General features: G+C 30.4%; 1 protein-coding gene across 2 annotated transcripts; it reads left to right on the top strand.

Annotated features, from left to right (window-relative positions):
• Positions 1–12,879: 12,879 nt before the first annotated feature.
• LOC108335896 (protein argonaute 7) lies at positions 12,880–17,977 on the top strand. 2 transcript variants are annotated; one of them, XM_017572097.2, is made up of 3 exons: positions 12,880–13,476; positions 14,864–16,100; positions 16,266–17,977. In XM_017572097.2, the coding sequence occupies exons 1-3, from the start codon at positions 13,203–13,205 to the stop codon at positions 17,722–17,724; spliced, it is 2,970 nt and encodes a 989-aa protein (XP_017427586.1). In that variant the 5' UTR covers positions 12,880–13,202; the 3' UTR covers positions 17,725–17,977. The 2 variants fall into 2 exon arrangements, with proteins under 2 accessions (XP_017427586.1, XP_017427587.1); XM_017572098.2 differs by having other exon boundaries at positions 13,354–14,125.
• The last annotated feature ends 3,372 nt before the right edge of the window (positions 17,978–21,349 follow it).

Genomic DNA, 21,349 nt, shown 5'->3' with positions numbered 1-21,349 from the left:
TATATATATATATATATATATATATATATATATATATATATATATATATATATCCACAACCATAAAAAAAAGTTAAATATTATTTATACTTATAATTTATCAATTTGAGTATTTCATGTCGACATTAGAACAAGTTTGAGAATACCCACAAGCACATATTTATTCTCATTCCAAACACACAAAGTCTAATTACAATTAATAACTATACTTATGGAGTTTCTTACTCAAAATTTACTTTTTAAACAATAAATTATTTATTTTAAGTTTAATATTTCAATACTGGTTATTTTACATTTCCTTATAAATATTAGTTATATAAATTATTTTAAGAAAATAAACTCTAATAATATAAATAACTCAAATAAACCAAATTATAGGTGGACCACTATCACCATGACTCGACCCATAAGAGTTTAACAAATAGACCTACCAAACCCGAATTATAAGGCCCTTGTTCTTCGGAATTAGATGTTTCAAAAATAAAATAAAATAATATATATATATATATATATATATATATAATTACTTTATTAGTGATGATGAGTAAATTCAAAAGGATTAGTGATGGTGACAGAAGGTTGCCGAAAGGTAAACTAAATCTACTTTGAAAGATAGTTGAAAAAGTAGAAAAACGATATTTTTACATTCTTTTTATAATTGTTGAAGATATGAATAGAAAAGGAAAACAATGAGAAAGAGAATGATAAACATGAGACAATAGAAAAGTATAAATATAAATAATTGAAGGTAAAAATATATGTAAGAAAAAAGTGTAACATAACATTGTTGTTGAAAAAATTGTATGATTATAAAGCGAACCCAATCATAGACCAAAATAATGTTATAAGAAAAAATTTAAGATGTCTGTTTTGTGGTTGTAGCAAATTAAATTGAAACATGAACTAATTAATATCCAAAATTAGATAGCAAATCAGTTTAAAATTTAAACCAAAATAAAGAGATAAATGAGACAAAAACATACCAAGGTTAAATTTTTATAGGATTTCATAACAATAATTTTATTGACTAACAATTATGTCATCATAATTTATTTTACTTGAATTCCTTGTAAAAGGGCAACACTCTTAATATTATAATTTCAAATTCACTCTATATAGTTAATACATTGCTCACACCTTTGAGTTATTCTAAATATCATATCACTTATGTATATTTAAATAATATTTTATCTCCTTTCACACCTATAAAACTCACCATCCACTTAAAAACATTATCTTAAAACATTCAAAAGCATACACATTTAAATTCCCGCACTCCAAATTAGTCATAAAAAACCTCATAGTATCAATAAAATTTACACAACTATTTTAAACAAAATGGAACAATAGACCTAACTCCTCTTACAATCACTATTTAACAAGTAAGATACCAACTTTTTAATATTAATTTAAAAATCAATACTTTCAACACCTTGACCAACGAGAACACATTTTTTATCACCAAATAACAATCATACAACACAACTCAAAAAAAAAATCATAATCTAATTAACTTCTCTGACACTCGATCCAAAATCCAATTTTATCTACCATAAAATTCAAAGAATAATAACAAAAAACAAGTTGAAAATATATTTTTATATTGATGTGATCTTTCAATTTATACATCTCTTATAACCACTTTACCTCCAAGGGAGTCTCTTTAATAAATTATGAACTAAATAATTATTCACCAAATCTTACGTCTTATAAAATCTTTTAAATAAAGTAAATCTATTAATTACTCTTTATCTCTTAATTTTTTAAGTTAATAAACCCTTTTGTCACTTAGAAAAAACCTTTTAAATAACATAAATCTTTTACATAAATAAACCATTCCATCTCTTATCATAATATTTTAAAATAAAATAAATCTTTTAAATTGAGAATTAATAAATCCCTTGGGAGATATATTTTCTAGTTATTATTATAATTTCCTAGGTCTTATAATCCTTTCAACAAATAAAATTTTTCATCTCTGAAAATCAAATTTCCTGATTATTCTTCTAACTCTACCAACTCTAAAAATAAAAAAACTCCCAAACAAAATAAAATTATCTAAAACTCTTACACTTTCACAAATAATACTCTAAAAAAAAAGCCTCAATATTATAATTGTCATTATCATTGTTTTCATTATATTTATTTTTATTTTTTATTGATATTTTTATTATTACTTTTTAAATAATTAAGGCTTTATTAAATAATTTTAGAAAATAAGTATTTAGTTTTTATTTGTAGAATATTTTATCGATAAGTGAAAATCTCATAAGATTGATTTATATATCAAAGATTATCATTTAGTTACAATTCATTCAAATACATTTTTCAAACCTAGTTAGTTTGGACCAATTCACGTAACAAGCAAGACCAATTCGCCTAACAAGCAAGACTAAGTCGCTCAACTAGCAAGGTCAAGTCGCCTAATGACTTTACTTAGTCTAGCGAGAATGTTGGGTCTGGTATGTGAAATTGGATATTTAAACATGTTTTCACGAGGGTTTTAAGATCTTCTCCAATTTTCACAAATACAAACCGCCTAGGTTGTTGGGGAGAGGCTCTTGGAGACTGTTTGGGGGTGTTGGGAAGCTCTTGATTTTCCTCCTTGGATCTTCATCTTCATCCATGGAGGTTTTTCCCTTGGATTAAGGAGGAAATGGGTCATGAAATTAGACATGAAGACGCGAATGGGAGGGGCTATTGGAGCATGGAGTAACTACCTAGAACCTTCGAAAAGGCCTTGTTTATGATATGTGGTTTCAATTTCTTCCCTATTCTTCAATTTCATAAACCCTATGTTCTTTACCATAAAGAACTAAACCTATTTGTTGAGATTAGATGTAATAAACTGATTTTTTGTGTATTTTGCGATGTAAATACATATGTTTTTCCATTTCAATATTAATACTCAATTTCTATGTTTAATGCTTATTGTGGCTTGAACACCCATAACTTAATTGTGGTTCTTGAGGTGTTGAAAAATGTCTCTTGAACCTATAACTTAAATTAAGTACCAAATGAAAGTTGTATCTAGGGATAAGAGTTTCTTCATTAGTATTGTTAATATTCTTCAAATTAATGCATGATTTCACTTGTTGTTGATCCAAGGGATTAGATTTTGATGAGTTATCATAAGCTCAAAGTCTCTAAAGATAAGATTTAAGTATACTTGTGAGTTGATTTTAACATAAAATTGAAATTGAGTTGTGAATGCATGAAAATGAAGTGAATCAAATCTAGTTTTGACAATTATAAATAATCTGTTAAATTTGTTGTACACCAATTATTTGTTATTTGATTAAAAAAAAAAAAATTCTGTGTTATTGTGAACTTTATTGATTAAATTCAGCAACAATAAATACATGTCAAGGATTTTCAAAAATGATTTCCCGTTGGCATTTTCTAAACCCAATTTGTATTTTTAATTAATTCAGAAATTCCAAAGTAGGTATGTATTCTTCCTAGGATAAGCAATTAACAAAACTCATTCTTCAAATGTAATAACAAAAAAATCTCCCTGCTTGACCTCTATAGTGGTTAATAGACACTATATTTTCATAAATAGAAAAAAAAATGCGATTTTGGTACTGTATTTTTTTAAAACTTAATTTTATGTTTTATAATTTGAAAATCAATAAAAGTAATTCTTTAACTTTTGAAAACATAACTCTTGCCACTCTCGAGCTATTAAAAAAATAAAAAAATAGTTTGGAAAAACAAAAAAACACAATTTTAAATGTTTAAAAACCGATTTCAGTCGATTTGAAAGTACAAAAGTTAAAATCAAGTTCAATCCAATTTAAAGATTAAATATATTTTTTTTCCTGTATATGAATCATTGCATAATGAAAGTTTGCCAGCATTAGATCTTGAAGCCTTGCATAGAATGAAAGAAAAAGGAAAATTATTGAAGAAAAAAAAAGTTGAATTAAAGAAACAACAGAAAGGTAGATGTACCAAGTTTGAAGGGCCCTCAAAAAGATCACAGTCTCAACTGCAATGTTTCAACCCAATTCTAACACTGTCACTATTCACATTAAAAGTACTCATGCTAATGTTCAAATCTACAAACATTGCTCATGCTTATGTTATTACTTTATTACACATTTTCATGACATATTAAAAATATCATTTTAAATTTTATAAAATTGATTTGCAAAGTGATATTTGTATTTATTTAAATACCATAAATTTGTTTTATTTTTAATTCATATCAAATCTTTCACATTTTATAATTATAAAATCATTACGTTAGAAATTTCAAATTTTAACTGGTGGGAGTCATTGATTCAAATAGATTTCTATATCTTGGAGAATAGTCTTTCATGCTTGACCATATGAGAATTTTGTACTAAGAAAATTTTCAATTTATTTCAATAAATAGAAGAACTTCCCACTCTAAAGATGGTATAAATGGGCTAGTTAAGATGTTAGTTATTACTATAGTATCTCATATGGAGTTATCTTTTTGAGCCTAAATAAAAAATGAAGATAAAAAGTCTTATCAAAACTCATTAAAATAATTCTTTAATGTACTTTAAAGTAATAGATTGTTAATTACACTAATTAGTATAGAATTGTTTAATATTATCTGAAGATGAGATTTATACCACTCAACCCTTATTAATTCAAAGAATTTAGCCAAAAGGGTGTTAAAGAGGATTTGTGATTGAAGCATGAGTATGGTAATAAGAATGAGCAAATGATGGCTTGAAAAGAGAGTTTGAAGAGTGTGGTGTGGGCTCATTGACTTCCTCCATGTGCTTGAATTTGTTTGGTTAGCCTTCTTCATTTGATGTATACCAAAGGGGATGAATTGGTGGGGTCAAAGGAGGAAGAGTACCATGATGATGAGGATGAACCATCATCAATTGAAAAACCCTAATTATTGTGAAGCTTGACTTTAGAGGCTAAAGGTTGGATCAGAAAATGCATCTCACCATAACCAAGCAAAGAACATCAATCAATGAACTTTTCAAATGGTAGGGCACAACTAATTTGAGCTTTCTCATACCCTAACATGACATGAAGAGTTTTCTTAATTTATACTACTACAACTTTCTTCTTGATTTTCCTTTACTCTCATGCAAATAAATAAGAATAATTTAGATTAGTTATTAAATTTTAGATGGTGTATTTCATTAAAAAAAAAGTTTGAAAGGATGGTATCTTGTCATTTTTTCTATAATATCAATGTTACTTAGAAGCAATAAGTTCCTCCCTATATTCTAAATTAGAATTCATTCTTTTCACTTCTTTTTAATTATGCTTTTTTAATGTTTGAATGTATAATTCACATATTTCTCTCACACAATTAATCAGAACACTACTAGTACAATGTGCTTTTCTTTCCTTACCTAAATTTATTTATATTTGTATCTATAGGAATATGATTAAACATATAATTTACAGTGATTCGCTTACCCTAGTCCTTCATAACTATATAATTTACAGTGATTCGCTTACCCTAGACCTTCATAAAACAATTTTTTATATACTAATTTATATATATTAAGAAAATCGAGGAGCCAAAAATCCCCTCAAACCATGAGAAGCTCGGTCAATATTAGTTATAAATTGAAAATAATTATTTATTATAAATTGTAATCATACAAAATATTTATTGTGTATACTTCATAGACTAAAACATTAGCCATATAAACTAAAAATAAACCATTTAGAAAGAAAAATTATAACACGAAATACACATACCTTAATATTTTCTATAAATATAATAACATTAAAAAGTATGATCGAGTTGAAAGAGTAAATTGGATTATTTTTACATTTTTAAAAAATGTTTGAAAATTAAAGAAGACTTTTATAATCAGTTTTGACAAGGAAATTTGTGATCAAGATTTAAATGATTAAAAACAAAGACTAATTTAGGAGACACAACAAAATATATTACATAAACATGAATAACAATCACAATTTTAATCACATAATAAAATAAGAGTTATAAGATTAGCTTAATGGTAAAGATTGAAGGAGAGAGTGAGATTGTGGGTTCAACTTTTCCAATAACATTTGAAAAATATAAGATTTGTTTGAAGGGTTTAAAAGGAAGGTGGAAGAGATTGTTAACTCCTCCACTAATAAAAACTAACAATTGATTACTCAATATGCAATAGTAACACAACAAAATTGGGTTAAGAAACTTTGAGCAGCGAAGTGAAAGGTAGAGTGATAAATATATTTTATTTTATCAAAAAATTCATGAGTTAGTGGGTGTAAAGTATGGGTGTTTTTCTGATCACGGTTGAAATTTAAGCTTTCAATGAAAACGGAGAATGATTGCATTATTATCTTTTAAGGAGATAAGAAAGTACTGTCAATCGAGATAAAGAGAGCTAACTAGTTTTCTTTTCTTATGACACTTTTTTGTAGTAGTTTTATTTGGACTAAATTATATATTTTTGTTTTGGTTAGATAAAGCTTATTATTTGATGGGTGATATTCTTTTATGTGTATGTTGAAGTGGGACAAAACTAAAATGATTTTAGCAAATGCGGTTGTTGTTTCTTTCATATGCATGTCTATTTATCTGTTAAAGATAAATAATATAGGGTTAAATATGTTTTTAGTCTCTCAACTATTAAGCGATTTTGTTTTTCGTTCCTCTTTCAAACTTTGTACACTTTGATGAAAACCATAATTTTTGGTTCTCCAAAATAAACAGCGTTAAAAATCAGGTGAGATGGCTAACGTTGAAGTGCCACTTCATTTTTTTTTTCTGACACTGAGGTAATTTGTCCCCCACTGTTCGGTCACCATCATCATTAAGTCACCATCATCGTTCGGTCACCATTACCATTCAGTCGTCATAACCGTTCGGCCATTACCAATACCGTTCGGTCACCATCATCATTTAGTCACCATCATCGTTCAGTCACCATCACCATTCAGTCGTCATAACCGTTTGGTCATTACCAATACCGTTTGATCACCATCATCATTCAGTCATCATAACCGTTCGACCATTAACAATACTGTTCGGTCATTACTGTACGGTGAGGGAAAGATTGACTTAGTGTCAGAAAAAAAAATAATGATGTGGCAATCCGTTAGCCAACTCAGCCTAATTCTAACGACGTTAATTTTGGAGGACGGAAAATTATAGTTTTCTTAAGAACAAGGATAAAAGTGTACAAAGTTTGAAAGAGGGACGGAAAACAAAATCGATTGATAATTATGGACTACAAACATATGTAACCCCATAATATATTTGCATTTATGTGTTGTTATGAAATTATTTTAGTAATTATTCTATTTTGTTCAATTTAAATAATAATATAGATTTTGTATTGTTATTTTTAGTTGATTTGCAGTTTATAGTTTTATTAAATATTATGAAAATAGTTAATGTATTAAGGTAATTACGGATTATAGAATTCGAGAAAAAATTATATATATTTAGTTTATTATATATAAGTGTAGCATATAATATTTTAGTAAATTGTTAGATAATATACCACATCTGAATTGTTTTTATTGTATAGTTTACATATAATACGGCATAATAATGTTTTAATATATATTACAAATGAAAATTTATGTACGGTGGTAAATTAGTATTTTATTTTTAAATAGATATTATGAAATTTGTGTATTCTAAAAATTAACAAGTTTGAAAGTTGCGATTTTATTTTCCTGTTATATAGATTTAAGGTTAATATATTATATATTTTTAGGTAGAAATAATCATGGTTTTGATTATTTTATTTGTGTTAAAAAAATATATATATATATATATATATATATATATATATATATATATATATATATATATATATATATATATATAATTTGGATTTTTAAGTGAGTGTTAGTGGTCTCTGTAGTGTTCAACACCTCAAATCTTTGGAGCTCACTATCAAGCAAGCGTCCGAGGATGTTTAAGTGATGCTCAACGTTAGAAACTCCTAAAACTTACTATTTAAAGGGTGTCTAACGATACCCAGGTAACACCCAATGCCAAAAATCCCTTGAGTTCATTGATAAAAAGGCCCCCGATGATACCTAAATTGCGTCCAACACCATATCATATATCATATTTTAACTTTTATGTATTAAATTTTTCCAATGATGTATCCGAATAATTTACCCTTTCTTCAATTCCTAAATAAGTATCATTTGATTCAAAAATCCTTAGATAGCACCATTCAAAAAATTTAATAACATTATACTTCAAATTTTCACTTTTTAATGAGACAAACAATCAGAGTCTTAATCAAATTTCACAATTTCAAAATACACACACATCAGTTATAAACCAATTAAGTTACTACATCACATATCACAAGCCAAATTAAGAAACTATTCATTTCATCCATTTTCACAAATCACACACATATTTGGACTTGAACAAAATAAAAATAATAGGTTTCTCTTACCTTTAAAAGTCTATTCTTTGACTCAAAATTTCTTCTTAGAGCTCTATTACTCAAATATGATCTAACTATTAAAAAAATATTAAACCAATAGTCAACTTTTATTTTGGTCACTAATATAACCTTATGAAATGTTGTATAATATAACTTTAGTATTACATTAAAAGGATTGTTAGACATATAATTGATTACAAAAAGGATAATTATATTCTAAAATTTAGTTAGAAGTAAAAAAAATGTACACCATTAACAATATCTTATTTCCATCACTAAAGTATCAAAATAAAAAGTAAAAATAAACTATCATAAAAAAAAATATTTAATATGGAATCATAAGTAGTTGTAATAAAGATAAAAATAAAAATAGTATAAAAAAGTGAAGGGTGTAGGGTAGATATTGATGAAAGCCAACATCATAACATAAGAAGGGACCAACAAGCGATGGGGTAGACCTTCTTGAAGACACACTACGTAGTACCATACACTCTTCTTTCTCCTAAGATCTTCAAGATGACAAGGACAATAATCAATGCCCAAACAACACAACACTACACTTAAGTGCACTAGTGATTATGCTACACGACAACAAATGAAATTAAAGTAGGGTCAAATGGAATATTGAAGGGAAATCGCAAGGACAAGTTGTTACTCCACCTATCACCACCATATCAACAACTACTGCCTACCTAGCTCTCATTTTAATTTCACTCATTTTTTACAAAATCACTTTATGCAAAATGGAATTTTATTTATATATAAAATTATGATTTATCGACCATCAATTTTATTTATATATGTAAAATGAGAGTTTCAAAAATTACTAAATGTGTACAAATACTTCTTTCAAAATTTTACATTTCCTATTTTTATTCTTGTTTCAGTGAATCACCAAAATAATTAATTACTACAAGAATGATTTTAACGGAAGTTTATGTAAAATACATGAAAAAAAGTTAACGTCTCTGAATTATAAGTAAACTCATAATATATCAAAACATCAATTTTAACCCAAAAATTAATATATTTGTGTTTTTTTATATAATTTTAAACATAAAAATATATTAAATACAATGGATTTAAAAAAAAAATAAGTGTAGTGTTTTTAAAAAGAATGAATATTTGATTCTTAATTACATAACATGACGTACAATCGTCTGGTCAGGACCGTCATAATTTGAGTGGTTAACCAACGAGTTTGTTTATCCACCAAACAGACTAGTTAGTAATGAGTCAGAATAGTTTTCTCGTAGTTCAGATAGCAAATCACCAAGTTCGACCGACCTCCAAACAGGCTAGTTGTTCATACACCATCTTGAATAAGACATTAGCTTGGAGACTCGGCCACAATATTCGAATATCACCAAACAGACCATCCGACCTTTAATTGGATCAATCCAGATAAATAATGACATAATAAATTAACGTTAAAATTAATCAATTTAAAAGTAAAGAATAATTATTCGTAATTAAATTAATCTTAATAAAAAAAACCTATCACGAAAATTATAAAAAAATATTTGAAATAAAAAAATAAGTTACGTGTATTAATTATTACATTCATTATTATTTATCAAATATTAACTAATTTTAATATTAGAATATCGTTGTGATAATGTAACTGGTACAATTTATCGGACAATTTACCTTACCCACGCCCAAAACACATAATATGCTTCTTCGTCTTACTCGTGAGTGCACCATGGTTTTGATATAACATCACCAAGAAGCTAATAGCCAACTAGAATTTAAAATGTGTTTATTGCTTTGATCATTTCAATTTTATTTTATTCCAACCAACGGCTTCTATTCTATCAAATTGATTAACACTTAAACAAATACTAAGGCACCAATACCAATGTAAGGGTTCTTTTGAAATATTAAATTCTACTATCAGTTTTATTTTACTCATATGGGGACGCATACATATACATTCATTGGAATAATTATTTCTTTACATTTTCTTGGTCCAAACCATAATTAATGTCTGCCTCCTAGACTTATAAAATATAGTACCAAATTTTTTAGTGTAGTCTTAGTGCAGGTCTTTAGGGTCAACACTATGATATATATATATATATATATATATATATATATATATATATATATATATATATATATATATATATATATATATATATATATATATATATATATATATATATATATATATATATATATATATATATATATATATATATATATATATATATATATATATATAAAATGTCCCTCTTTGGAATCCATTTACCGACAAAAAACACAATGGAAGTTTATGATTCCCTACACTCTTTTTCAAAGCAAAATTATGCGCAATGAATTCAAACATGTCATAAGCAATGAACAAGAGGTGACAAGTAAAAACAAAAATGACCTCTCAATCACTTTGATGCCAATCTGGAAATATTTGTTCTTATCTCTCTGCACACACCATTGCTCTAAAATCTCTTCAAATATGCAAAAATTACACTCTTCAAATTTCCCTTTCTCATATATAAGTTAATCACTTCATCTATCAAATATTTCATTCCAAACCCAAACTATAAAAATCCACCTTAAAATGAATATTATTCTTTCTATCTATTTAGATCAATTTTGTTTTCCACTTTCCTATTTATCTTTTCCTTCATGGAGACACCCTTTTCTATGTTTTGTTACTTGTATTTTAAGGAAAACAAAACAAAACAGTAAGATGAAATCATTTTCTTTTGTTTTCTTGGAAGAAAATTTTAATTGCACACAGTGTTTTTCTCATATAATATAACTCACATGACATCCACTAACATCATATATCAAAGAAATATAACCCATTTTCATTCTTTTTCCAACTTGAAGTTCTCATACATTAAATATTTTGCTTCTAAAAAACACTTCAAAATAAAATTTTCAATTTAACCCTTCTAATCAAACTGAAATTTAAACACACACAAAAAAAAAAAACTATGATACTTCTTAAAACATCACACAGAATCTTACCTAGACAACCATAATCAATACCTAGGTTTCTACCACATACCAAGAAGTTTATATAGTCCACACACACAAATTTCAAACTATAATTGTTGCTGCTTAAGAAATTTATGTCAGATTTCAGTGGTTAGCCAGTCTTAGTGGCATTAAATAATTATATAGAAATAAACACTTTTGTTATCAGCAATGTTATTAAATTGCATCCCTATTACTGAAAATTTTTCATAGTTCCAAACTACGAAAGGAATCTTGTATGTGGTGTGGTGATTCTGGGAATTGGCAATAATAAGCACAGAAATATGGCAGACACAAAACCATGAAAAGGGTGTGATTCCTCATGCTGTATCTTTCATGGCAGGCATATCTCAAGTACATCAATAATAAATTAAAGTTTTGAAATTTGTTAGGTAAAGCAAGTGTAGTCTGATTCCACTTTTTACAACCATATCTTATATCCATATTCCATACAATGTACAGAAGTTAGTAATAACTGTCACAGTTGAATCTGTAAATAAAGTCACCATACAAAATCACTTTTGAATTAATAAACATGCTTATAAAAAATTATACTAAAATAAACTAATATTGTACATACAGAAGAGTTGACACAAAGGGAAGGTATAGGAATCATCACAAATTTAGGGTTGGCTAGAGATTAAAGTCTCTGATAACTTACACACTCAATTTAGTAACTATCATTCTGCAACTTCTCAGTTCCAGCATTAAGTTATATTTTTTTACCCCTTTTGTTATTAATGAATAAAAAAATCAAATGGACCCAGTTAACAAAATGGCTGTGGAATGTAGGTTTTAGTCACATTGGTCCCCCACAGAGTTAATGCAATATTATATAAATATTTTCACTTGATAACAACTTATTAAGGTCCATTTAATATGAAATCATTTCACGTGTCAAGGTTTCATATAATGCAAAGTTGATTTTGCCCTATGCAAACTGAGGGTAAGGGAAAAAGTCTAAGCATAAATGTCTGTGGTCAATTATTGTTAGCATGATTTTGAGAGATAAATTAAACATGGTTATATGGATAATTACCTTTTTATGCCATAAGCAAGAACCATATATATATATGGATAATTAAACATAGTTATATGCTTTGGACCATTTACAAAATAAGACTGAATTGAACTCAAATATTGCCTAAGAAGCTATAAAAGAATGAAGGAATCATTTCATTATGAAAGAATGAAAGTAGGGTATAATTAAATTGAGAGTTACATCAGTAAGTATGGACAAAATTATGGCAAAAAGATACTGTAAACAGCATTAAAGCCAATAGAGACTAGTGGAGTTATGCGGTATACATTCAAACTAAACTTAATGCTCCACATACATAACATTGTCCCATCATCACATTCAACTTATGTTTGTCTCAACAGACCCACCTTATGAAGTGCATGAATGACCCTTTTACGTCCCACCACCACTGATCATGTACACTAAAGATGAGGCAAATTAAAGGATTTTAAATTAGATTAAAATGAACTAAAAAGAAAATTAGGAAGAGATAAGCATGACATAATAACAGTTTATGATCTTTGTTGACAGTTTTTTTTAGTTCTAATGAAACAGCCTCTTAAATCTTCTTTCCATTGCTATACAATGAATCTAAACACATCAAGGGGAGTTGAATGAAAAGGAACAGAAAATGATATATAGGGTATGTCTAGGCCTGATGTTCTAAGCACAACATTGCTTGCTTCTGTGATCCGATGTTCAAACCTGTGCTCAAAACTCCAAAACCAGACAAAACCCATCTTCTTATAAACTCTCTCTGATAGCTTTATCACTTCATTTCCTTTCTTTTATTCTCTTCACCAAACCATGGAAGAGGTAGAGGAGTGCACCAATGCTAACCAAAAATTCACCACCAGAAGAATGAGCTTCAGGAATGGAGTCAACTCTCATGAGCATCACCGTTACCACCACCACCATCATCACTTTCAACACCATTATCATCTGCAACAACTTCCTTTGACTCCACCCTTCCCTCAAAATCAGATCGTTAAATCAAAAACCCATTTTCACAAACCTCCATGCAAACTCAGTAGCTCCGCCTCCTCGTGTTACAAGCTCGCTCCACCACCACTTGCTCCTGGTAAGCACTAGCATTGTTCCCTCCCTTTTAAACTAACCCTGTTGTTTGCATTCTTGTTTTGTTAATTCACTAGCCAAAACATTGTTCTCTTAGCCAGCTTGCTTGGTTTTCTTGAAAACAAAAAAAAAAACAATTTTCCTTCAGTTTCTGAGAAAAGAAAAAAACCACCATGGCAATACCATGAAGAAAACATTTCTGCCTAGTTCTTTTCTATGTTATGCGTATATTTTCGAAACATCTCATTTGGGGTTGAAATTCATATATTGGTATATTTCTAGAGTTCAATCACTAAGGGTTTGGTCAATGTTTTGCATTAGTTTGGTGGTTTTCATTTGAAAGTATAAGGTCTTGCTGGAGAAAACAAAGTTCATATCAGTGTGCGACTTGCTGCAATCAATGAGTTATGTTTCAATGTTGATTTGGTCAAAAGTAGTACTCCAGTGTATTCTGTTTTATCAAACAGTTAAACAGTTGTGGGAAAAACTGTTCAACTCTTTTCTCTCTATAGTATTTCACGATTGAATTTTATTACTACACATCTTCTTCGTTAATATTTATCTCTGTAAGCCAGCGATGTTGAAAGCCTTCCTTCTTTTTCCCTTTTTTGGTGCCAGTAAGTTGTTGGAAGGCAGTATTAGCATATTCTGAGGTATGGTGGATTTTCCTATTCACTATCTTGTCCCAGTTCATATGTGATCCTTTTACTTTTTTTTTGTTCTGTTAAGTCTGTTAGGCTATATATAAAAAAAATTGCAAGATTGTTCCAGTTTAAGTGTTCGTGCCAAATACAACTTATTTAAAACAGGTAAAATTTTCAAAATCTCCGAATTATGATAAATTTAGTGTAAAATTACACAATTTTGATAAGAAAAAAGACACACTTCTCTCCTGTTTATATATGGATATATAGTTATATAGGTGTTTATTAGTTTGTAATTAGTTACTTAAAAAAGGAGGGCATGATAATTTTTTTTTTAATTTTTTATATTATCCAAAATAAGGATTTTCTATAAAAATATTTATATTATACAAGAAAGAAATAATATAATATTTTGCAATAGTGAACATTTCTTAGAAAAATAAATCTATTGTGTTTATGTAGAAAAATTAAATTTTAGAGTGGAAACAAAGAAATATCCAATAAGCCTAAAGACTTAGTAACTTGAGCTTACCATACTGTGCGGTTGGAAAGGAACTGGACACGAGGAAGGAATTCTGATAAAAATTATTTTTGGGTTCAAAAGTTTAAAAAGGCCAGACTTTTGTCTGTGTCTAAAAATGGAAGGATTTATTTCTCCTTTACCTCTTATTCTCCTTTGAATCAATCCATTGGCTGCAAAATAAATTGGAAAAATGATGAACCATGTTGTTTGTTACACTGACTCAGCTCGAAAGGAAGTTGAGCAGCAAACAAAGACATCCCTGAAAGGAGATGATAGGAAGAAACTAATTCCAGAAAGGAAGGCACAGTCAGTGATGGTTGCAAGGAGGCCTGACTCTGGTGGCCAAGAAGGCACTGTCATCTCTCTTCTTGCCAACCACTTTTTGGTACAATTTGATCCATCACAGAAGATATATCATTACAATGTTGAAATCACTCCCCATCCCTCCAAGGATATTGCCAGAGAAATCAAGCACAAGTTGGTAAATAACAATTCTCCTGTCCTCTCAGGTGCTATTCCAGCATATGATGGCAGAAAGAATCTTTACAGTCCAGTTCAGTTCCAAAATGATAAGCTAGAGTTCTACATAAGTCTTCCAATCCCCACTACCAAGCTTCCATTACCTCATGGAGAAATCTCTCACTTTAATGACAAGCATCAAAAGCTTAAACTTTTCAGGATAAATATCAAGTTGGTCTCCAAAATCAATGGGAAGGAGTTGAATAACTACTTGAACAAAGAGGGTGATGACTGGATTCCACTTCCACAGGATTATCTGCATGCTTTGGATGTAGTTCTTAGGGAGAGCCCTACCGAGAAATGCATTCCTGTTGGAAGGTCATTCTACTCGAGTTCAATGGGAAGAAGCAAAGACATTGGTGGAGGAGCTGTTGGATTGAGAGGCTTCTTTCAGAGTCTCAGACCAACACAACAAGGATTGGCTCTCAATGTGGATTTCTCAGTAACTGCTTTCCATGAGAGCATAGGAGTCATTTCATACCTGCAGAAACGTCTTGAGTTCCTTCGAGACCTTTCTCAAAGGAAGACAGCTCAATTAACTGCTGAAGAGAGGAAGGAAGTTGAGAAGGCATTGAAGAACATCAGGGTCTTTGTTTGCCATAGGGAAACTGTTCAAAGATACCGTGTCTGTGGCTTAACTGAGGAAGCTACCGAAAACCTTTGGTTTTCTGACAGAGATGGCAAGAATCTGAGGCTGCTCGATTACTTTAAAGATCACTATAACTATGACATACAATTCCGAAAATTGCCATGCTTGCAAGTTAGTAGGAGTAAACCTTGTTATCTTCCTATGGAGCTTTGTGTGATCTGTGAAGGCCAGAAGTTCCTTGGAAAACTCACTGATGATCAAACGGCAAGAATACTCAAGATGGGCTGCCAAAGACCGGGAGAACGAAAAACCATTATTGAAGGAGTCATGAGAGGAAATGTTGGGCCTACCAGGTAGTTTAATTACATGTTACTATAGTACACCATGTTTTCTTGTTGAATAGATATTATTTATGGTTCTTATGTACTTTCTATGGATCCTTTAGTTGTTTATTTTGAAATATTCACAATGCTTTTTGTTTTTGTGTCTGATGTCTAAATATGTAATCTTTTTGGCAGTGGTGATCAGGAAAAAGAATTCAAGCTCCAAGTGTCAAGAGAAATGACAGAGTTGACTGGCAGAATTCTTTTCCCTCCCAAACTAAAGCTTGGAGATGGAGGTCATGTGAGAAACTTGACTCCTTCGCGTCATGACCGGCAATGGAACCTTCTTGATGGCCATGTCTCCGAAGGAACTACTATTGAAAGGTGGGCACTGATTAGTTTTGGGGGCACACCTGAGCAGAAGTCCAATGTCCCCAGATTCATAAACCAGTTATCTCAAAGGTGTGAACAGTTGGGCATTTTTCTCAACAAGAACACAGTTATTAGTCCCCAGTTTGAATCAAGCCAGATTCTTAACAATGTCACTCTTTTGGAATCTAAGCTCAAGAGGATCCAGAGGACTGCCTCAAACAATCTCCAACTTCTTATTTGCATAATGGAGAGAAAACACAAAGGGTATGCAGACTTGAAACGAATTGCCGAGACCAGTGTTGGTGTTGTGAGCCAATGCTGCCTGTACCCCAATCTCAGCAAGTTGAGTTCACAATTTCTGGCTAATTTGGCCCTGAAAATTAACGCCAAAGTTGGTGGTTGCACGGTTGCTTTGTACAACTCATTGCCTTCACAGTTACCACGTCTCTTTCATATTGATGAGCCAGTGATATTCATGGGTGCAGATGTGACACATCCTCACCCTCTTGATGATTTCAGTCCATCTGTTGCTGCTGTTGTCGGTAGCATGAATTGGCCGACAGCAAACAAATACATTTCAAGAATAAGGTCTCAAACACACAGACAAGAAATCATTCAGGATCTTGGTGCAATGGTGGGGGAACTGCTCGATGATTTTTATCAGGAGGTAGAGAAACTCCCCAGCAGAATTATTTTCTTCAGAGATGGGGTCAGTGAAACTCAGTTTTACAAAGTGTTGGAAGACGAACTTCAGTCAATTAGGTGTGCATGCACAAGGTTTCCAGGTTACAAAACTTCCATTACTTTTGCAGTTGTGCAAAAGAGGCATCACACAAGGTTGTTTCCCCTTGAAACTGACCAGTCTTCAACTCAAAACCACTTTCTATATGAAAACATTCCTCCAGGGACTGTGGTTGATTCAGTGATCACTCATCCAAATGAATTTGATTTCTACCTTTGTAGCCATTGGGGTGTGAAAGGAACAAGTAGGCCAACTCACTACCATGTATTGTGGGATGAAAACCAGTTTACTTCTGATGAACTGCAGAAACTGGTTTACAACTTGTGCTACACTTTTGTCAGGTGCACCAAGCCAATTTCTTTGGTGCCTCCAGCATACTACGCCCATTTAGCTGCATACAGAGGCAGACTCTACCTCCAAAGATCAGAGTCCTTAGGTTTGTTCAGAAGTACATCTACACTATCCAGAGCTGCTCCTCCAAAGACAGCACCTCTTCCTAAACTTAGTGAAAACATCAAAAAGCTCATGTTCTACTGCTAGTGATAACTCTTCGCCAATGCCATTCTATTTCTAGATAGTTTATTTAAATGACATGTAATCAGTTGATATAGCATGTGCAGGATCAATATCAGTGCTGCAGAAAAAAATTGAAGACCTGTAAGATTTGCATTTTATCTAATTAAAAAGTTCTCCGCACAAAGGCCAAAGTGCAGGCTGATTAGAAGGCTTTTCTGACTGTATTTTTCAGTTCTAATTAAACTAAGACATTCATAAATATATTAGTATGATTTTATGATTCTTGTAAAAGTTTCGTTACTTCTGAAGGTTTTAAGGTCCGTTCAGTTAGAATAGCCCTTGGATTCTACATACTACTTAAATGGTTTTTACATTTGCTTTTAAACATATTCACAAGTAAAAGCCATTTTATTGACTTGTGAGCAAATGATTGCTACACCAGAAAATGCTTATCTTAATCTATAAGATCCATGTAATGTTTTTCTTAAAGAATAATGTCAGAGGTTGATATGTTAGTATTTGTTCACAGCCTATTTCTCTTCCTTCAATCCACTTTTACCAGAATTCCGTTTTATATTCCCTGGTTCTGTGTAATATCTCTTTACAATGTTAAATTTAATGCATATTTTAGATGAATGCTAACAAATTCATATGTGAATAAACAACTGATTAGGCAGAGAGAAAAAAATAGCTTCAACCAAAAGACAAAATGCTTCAGTTCCTCACAATCTATAATCTTCAATTTTCAGGTATAGGTAGTTGTGCATCCAATCTCTGCATGCAGCTTTAACATGTTACCCTGACAAACGTGAACTATTGGTGGTACAAAAACTAGACTAATAGCACCTATTGATATAACTGTAAACATGACTTCATCTAGGCACAATAGTAAAGAAATGAAGTCAAGTCAAAGAAAACTAGAACATAAATGTTTTCATCTCTTATTTCTTCCACACAGTATATAAATCAATCAAAAAGCTGCTAAACACTCCATTACATACAGATAATACTTGTGATTAAGAAAGGCTGTATGGCATTAATGAAACAACTGGACCATTGTTTTGGTATGCAGTCTATGCAACCATAGCTTTGTACATCTCTTTTCTGTTGTAATATCTTCTTTGCATTTTACCTCTTTCACTTCTTCAATAATACACACTGAAAAAGTTGCTAAACCATTTGTACACGTAGTTAATCAAGGGGGTTAAAAAACACAGAAAGTGGTGTAAATGAAAGAACTGGAGCATTTTTTTGGCATGCAATGCAACCATGAGAGTGTATGTGGCAGAGTAAAGAATCCAAATTTGAAAGGAAAAGACAATGAAGTTTATGGGTATACTAAAAATCAGAGGTGTAAAAGACTGTTATTGGACCCACAGGGAATGGTACAGAAGCTCAGTTACAGAATCACACTGCACAGCAAATGCCAGCCAAATTGCATTATTAGAGATGCAGAGACAGAGAAAGAGAGAGATGAAGAAACAAAACAAAAGCCAAGAAAAGAACGGGTTTGAAAAGGAAGTAAAGTAAGTGTTTTGAAGTTCCCCTTTTGTCCCTTTAAGCTCTGTAACATATGGTTATTATATTCAACCTTCACTTTCTCTTTCATTTTACTTTCATAAATTATTTCACAGTTTTCAACCATCATAGATTCATAGTTTCGCTCAATATTTACCTTAGAAAAGTCAATATTTTTAATTTTCCATACTGTCTGTACTAATTATCTTCGATAATTCACAGACATATCTATTATCAAAATGAATTTCCAACTATGATTAGAAACAAAATAAGCATCACCCTTGTCTAAACTTTGTCCTAGATTCCTTTATTTTCATGAAATCATTTATTACCTTTGTCTTGTTTCATCTTATTTTTGCACTCATTAATCCCAACATAATAATTTTGGGGATTATACTATATTAGTTGTTTGTATATCGAAGATGTGAACTAAAAGTTTAAGGTTAAAAGCAAAGAGGTTTTGTTTTTATGAGAGGAAGCATAGAGACATGCAGTGTGTCTTACTTTTGCATGTGGATGAGATGCTTTTCAGAACTGCACGTCCATGGCAAGGGAAGGGACAGAAAGACTGATAAATGAATATGGCTTCTGCAACTGATAGTGGCCTGCCCTTACTAAGATCCTACAACATACAACTTCACTCTCCCTTAAGGGTCCCACTATAGTACACCTTAGATTCTTTAATTATGTTAACCTGTTTCCTTTTCTTTTCTTTTTCATTTCTTTTTTTTATCATATATCAAATTCATGAATATTGTTTTCACTGAATAGTAAGTTAGGTTTTTTAAATACATCTCGCTGTTACAGTGATTTCTAAATGATTAATGAAAGTTTGAAATTTGGACCGCCATATACCATAGAACACTCGACAACCGAAAGACTGGAAACTGTGGAGTGTATAATACAAAATCTTTTAGGCTATGTTTCATGGATGGATTAAGAGAAAAATGATTATAGAAGAATTTGTTCAGATTTTAGAGTAAATTAATTATTATTTTTTAAAAAAAATTTAGAAATCGATGAGAATAAATTTAGATATAAAATTTAAAAAAGTTAATGTAAAATTTAATTGATGTGATATATAAAAAATAGTTTAATTAATAAAAATTAAAAATTATTAAAATATACTTAATAATAAAAAAAGATAAAATAATAATTGTTAATAATATATTTAATTGTAAAAATTAATATAAAGAGAAAAATAATATTTTTTTAAAATGAAAGAGAGAGTAATTGAGGTGAGTTGTATTTAAGTATTCACAACTTTTACCTCTAAAGATTAAAAAGAAAAAAAGCCTACACTTTCTTTGCTCCTGCGCCATTTGCAAACTCTTCCTTGTTCAAACTCCATTATTTCCCTTCTATTTCTGGAAATACAAGCATCCTCATGGAAGCAACATTCAACAACAACACCATCTATGTAAGGTTAACTTTGTTGAGTCTATCGAGAAGGAGGTTTTCTGTGGATTACATAAACACCAATAATATTTGAGTCAACTATATAAGGGATCGACATCACACTTTACCCAAAACCTTAAGGCAATGGGTTAATGAGTCTTTCACCTTTATATACGATTCTATTTTCTCATTTCTATCCAATGTGGGACCTGGACTCACACTTGGATTCTCAACAATCTCTCCCTCAAGGGTGAGTCCCTTCTACATAGGTATGTTCCCCCTCCAGGAGAAGCATTCCCAACCAACCACAACCACGAGTAGCCATTTCCAACCGTCGTTCATCTTAACGGAACTCGCTTACCTGAATACCTTTGCTAGGAAGACTTACGGTATAAGGATCATTATACTCGTCCGAGCTGGTCACCAAGACAAACCATCGGCTCTGATACCACTGTTGGGATAAACTTAAATTTTAGGGTTTTATTAATAATTTTTGTTTAAATCTTATTTTATTAGTTTTTGGGTATAGTAATATTTAATTTGATTTGGTAGAGATAGAATAGGGATACGTAGTTATGATTTTCGACTTATCTAGGTACAATATTATTTTATGATAGATTAAGCAGATTTTATTTTTATGATAGTTGATGTTTTATTTTTATTCCCCATAATATTGTAAGTGTTATGGCTATTTAAAGTCCTTCCATTATCAATGAATAACAAGACTCAATTT

The sequence above is a fragment of the Vigna angularis genome, chromosome 10 (genome assembly GCF_016808095.1).
Source record: "Vigna angularis cultivar LongXiaoDou No.4 chromosome 10, ASM1680809v1, whole genome shotgun sequence".
Classification (NCBI taxonomy): Eukaryota; Viridiplantae; Streptophyta; class Magnoliopsida; order Fabales; family Fabaceae; genus Vigna; species Vigna angularis.
Note: the sequence above shows the minus strand (reverse complement) of the source record. Positions and strands in the feature narration are given on the sequence as shown.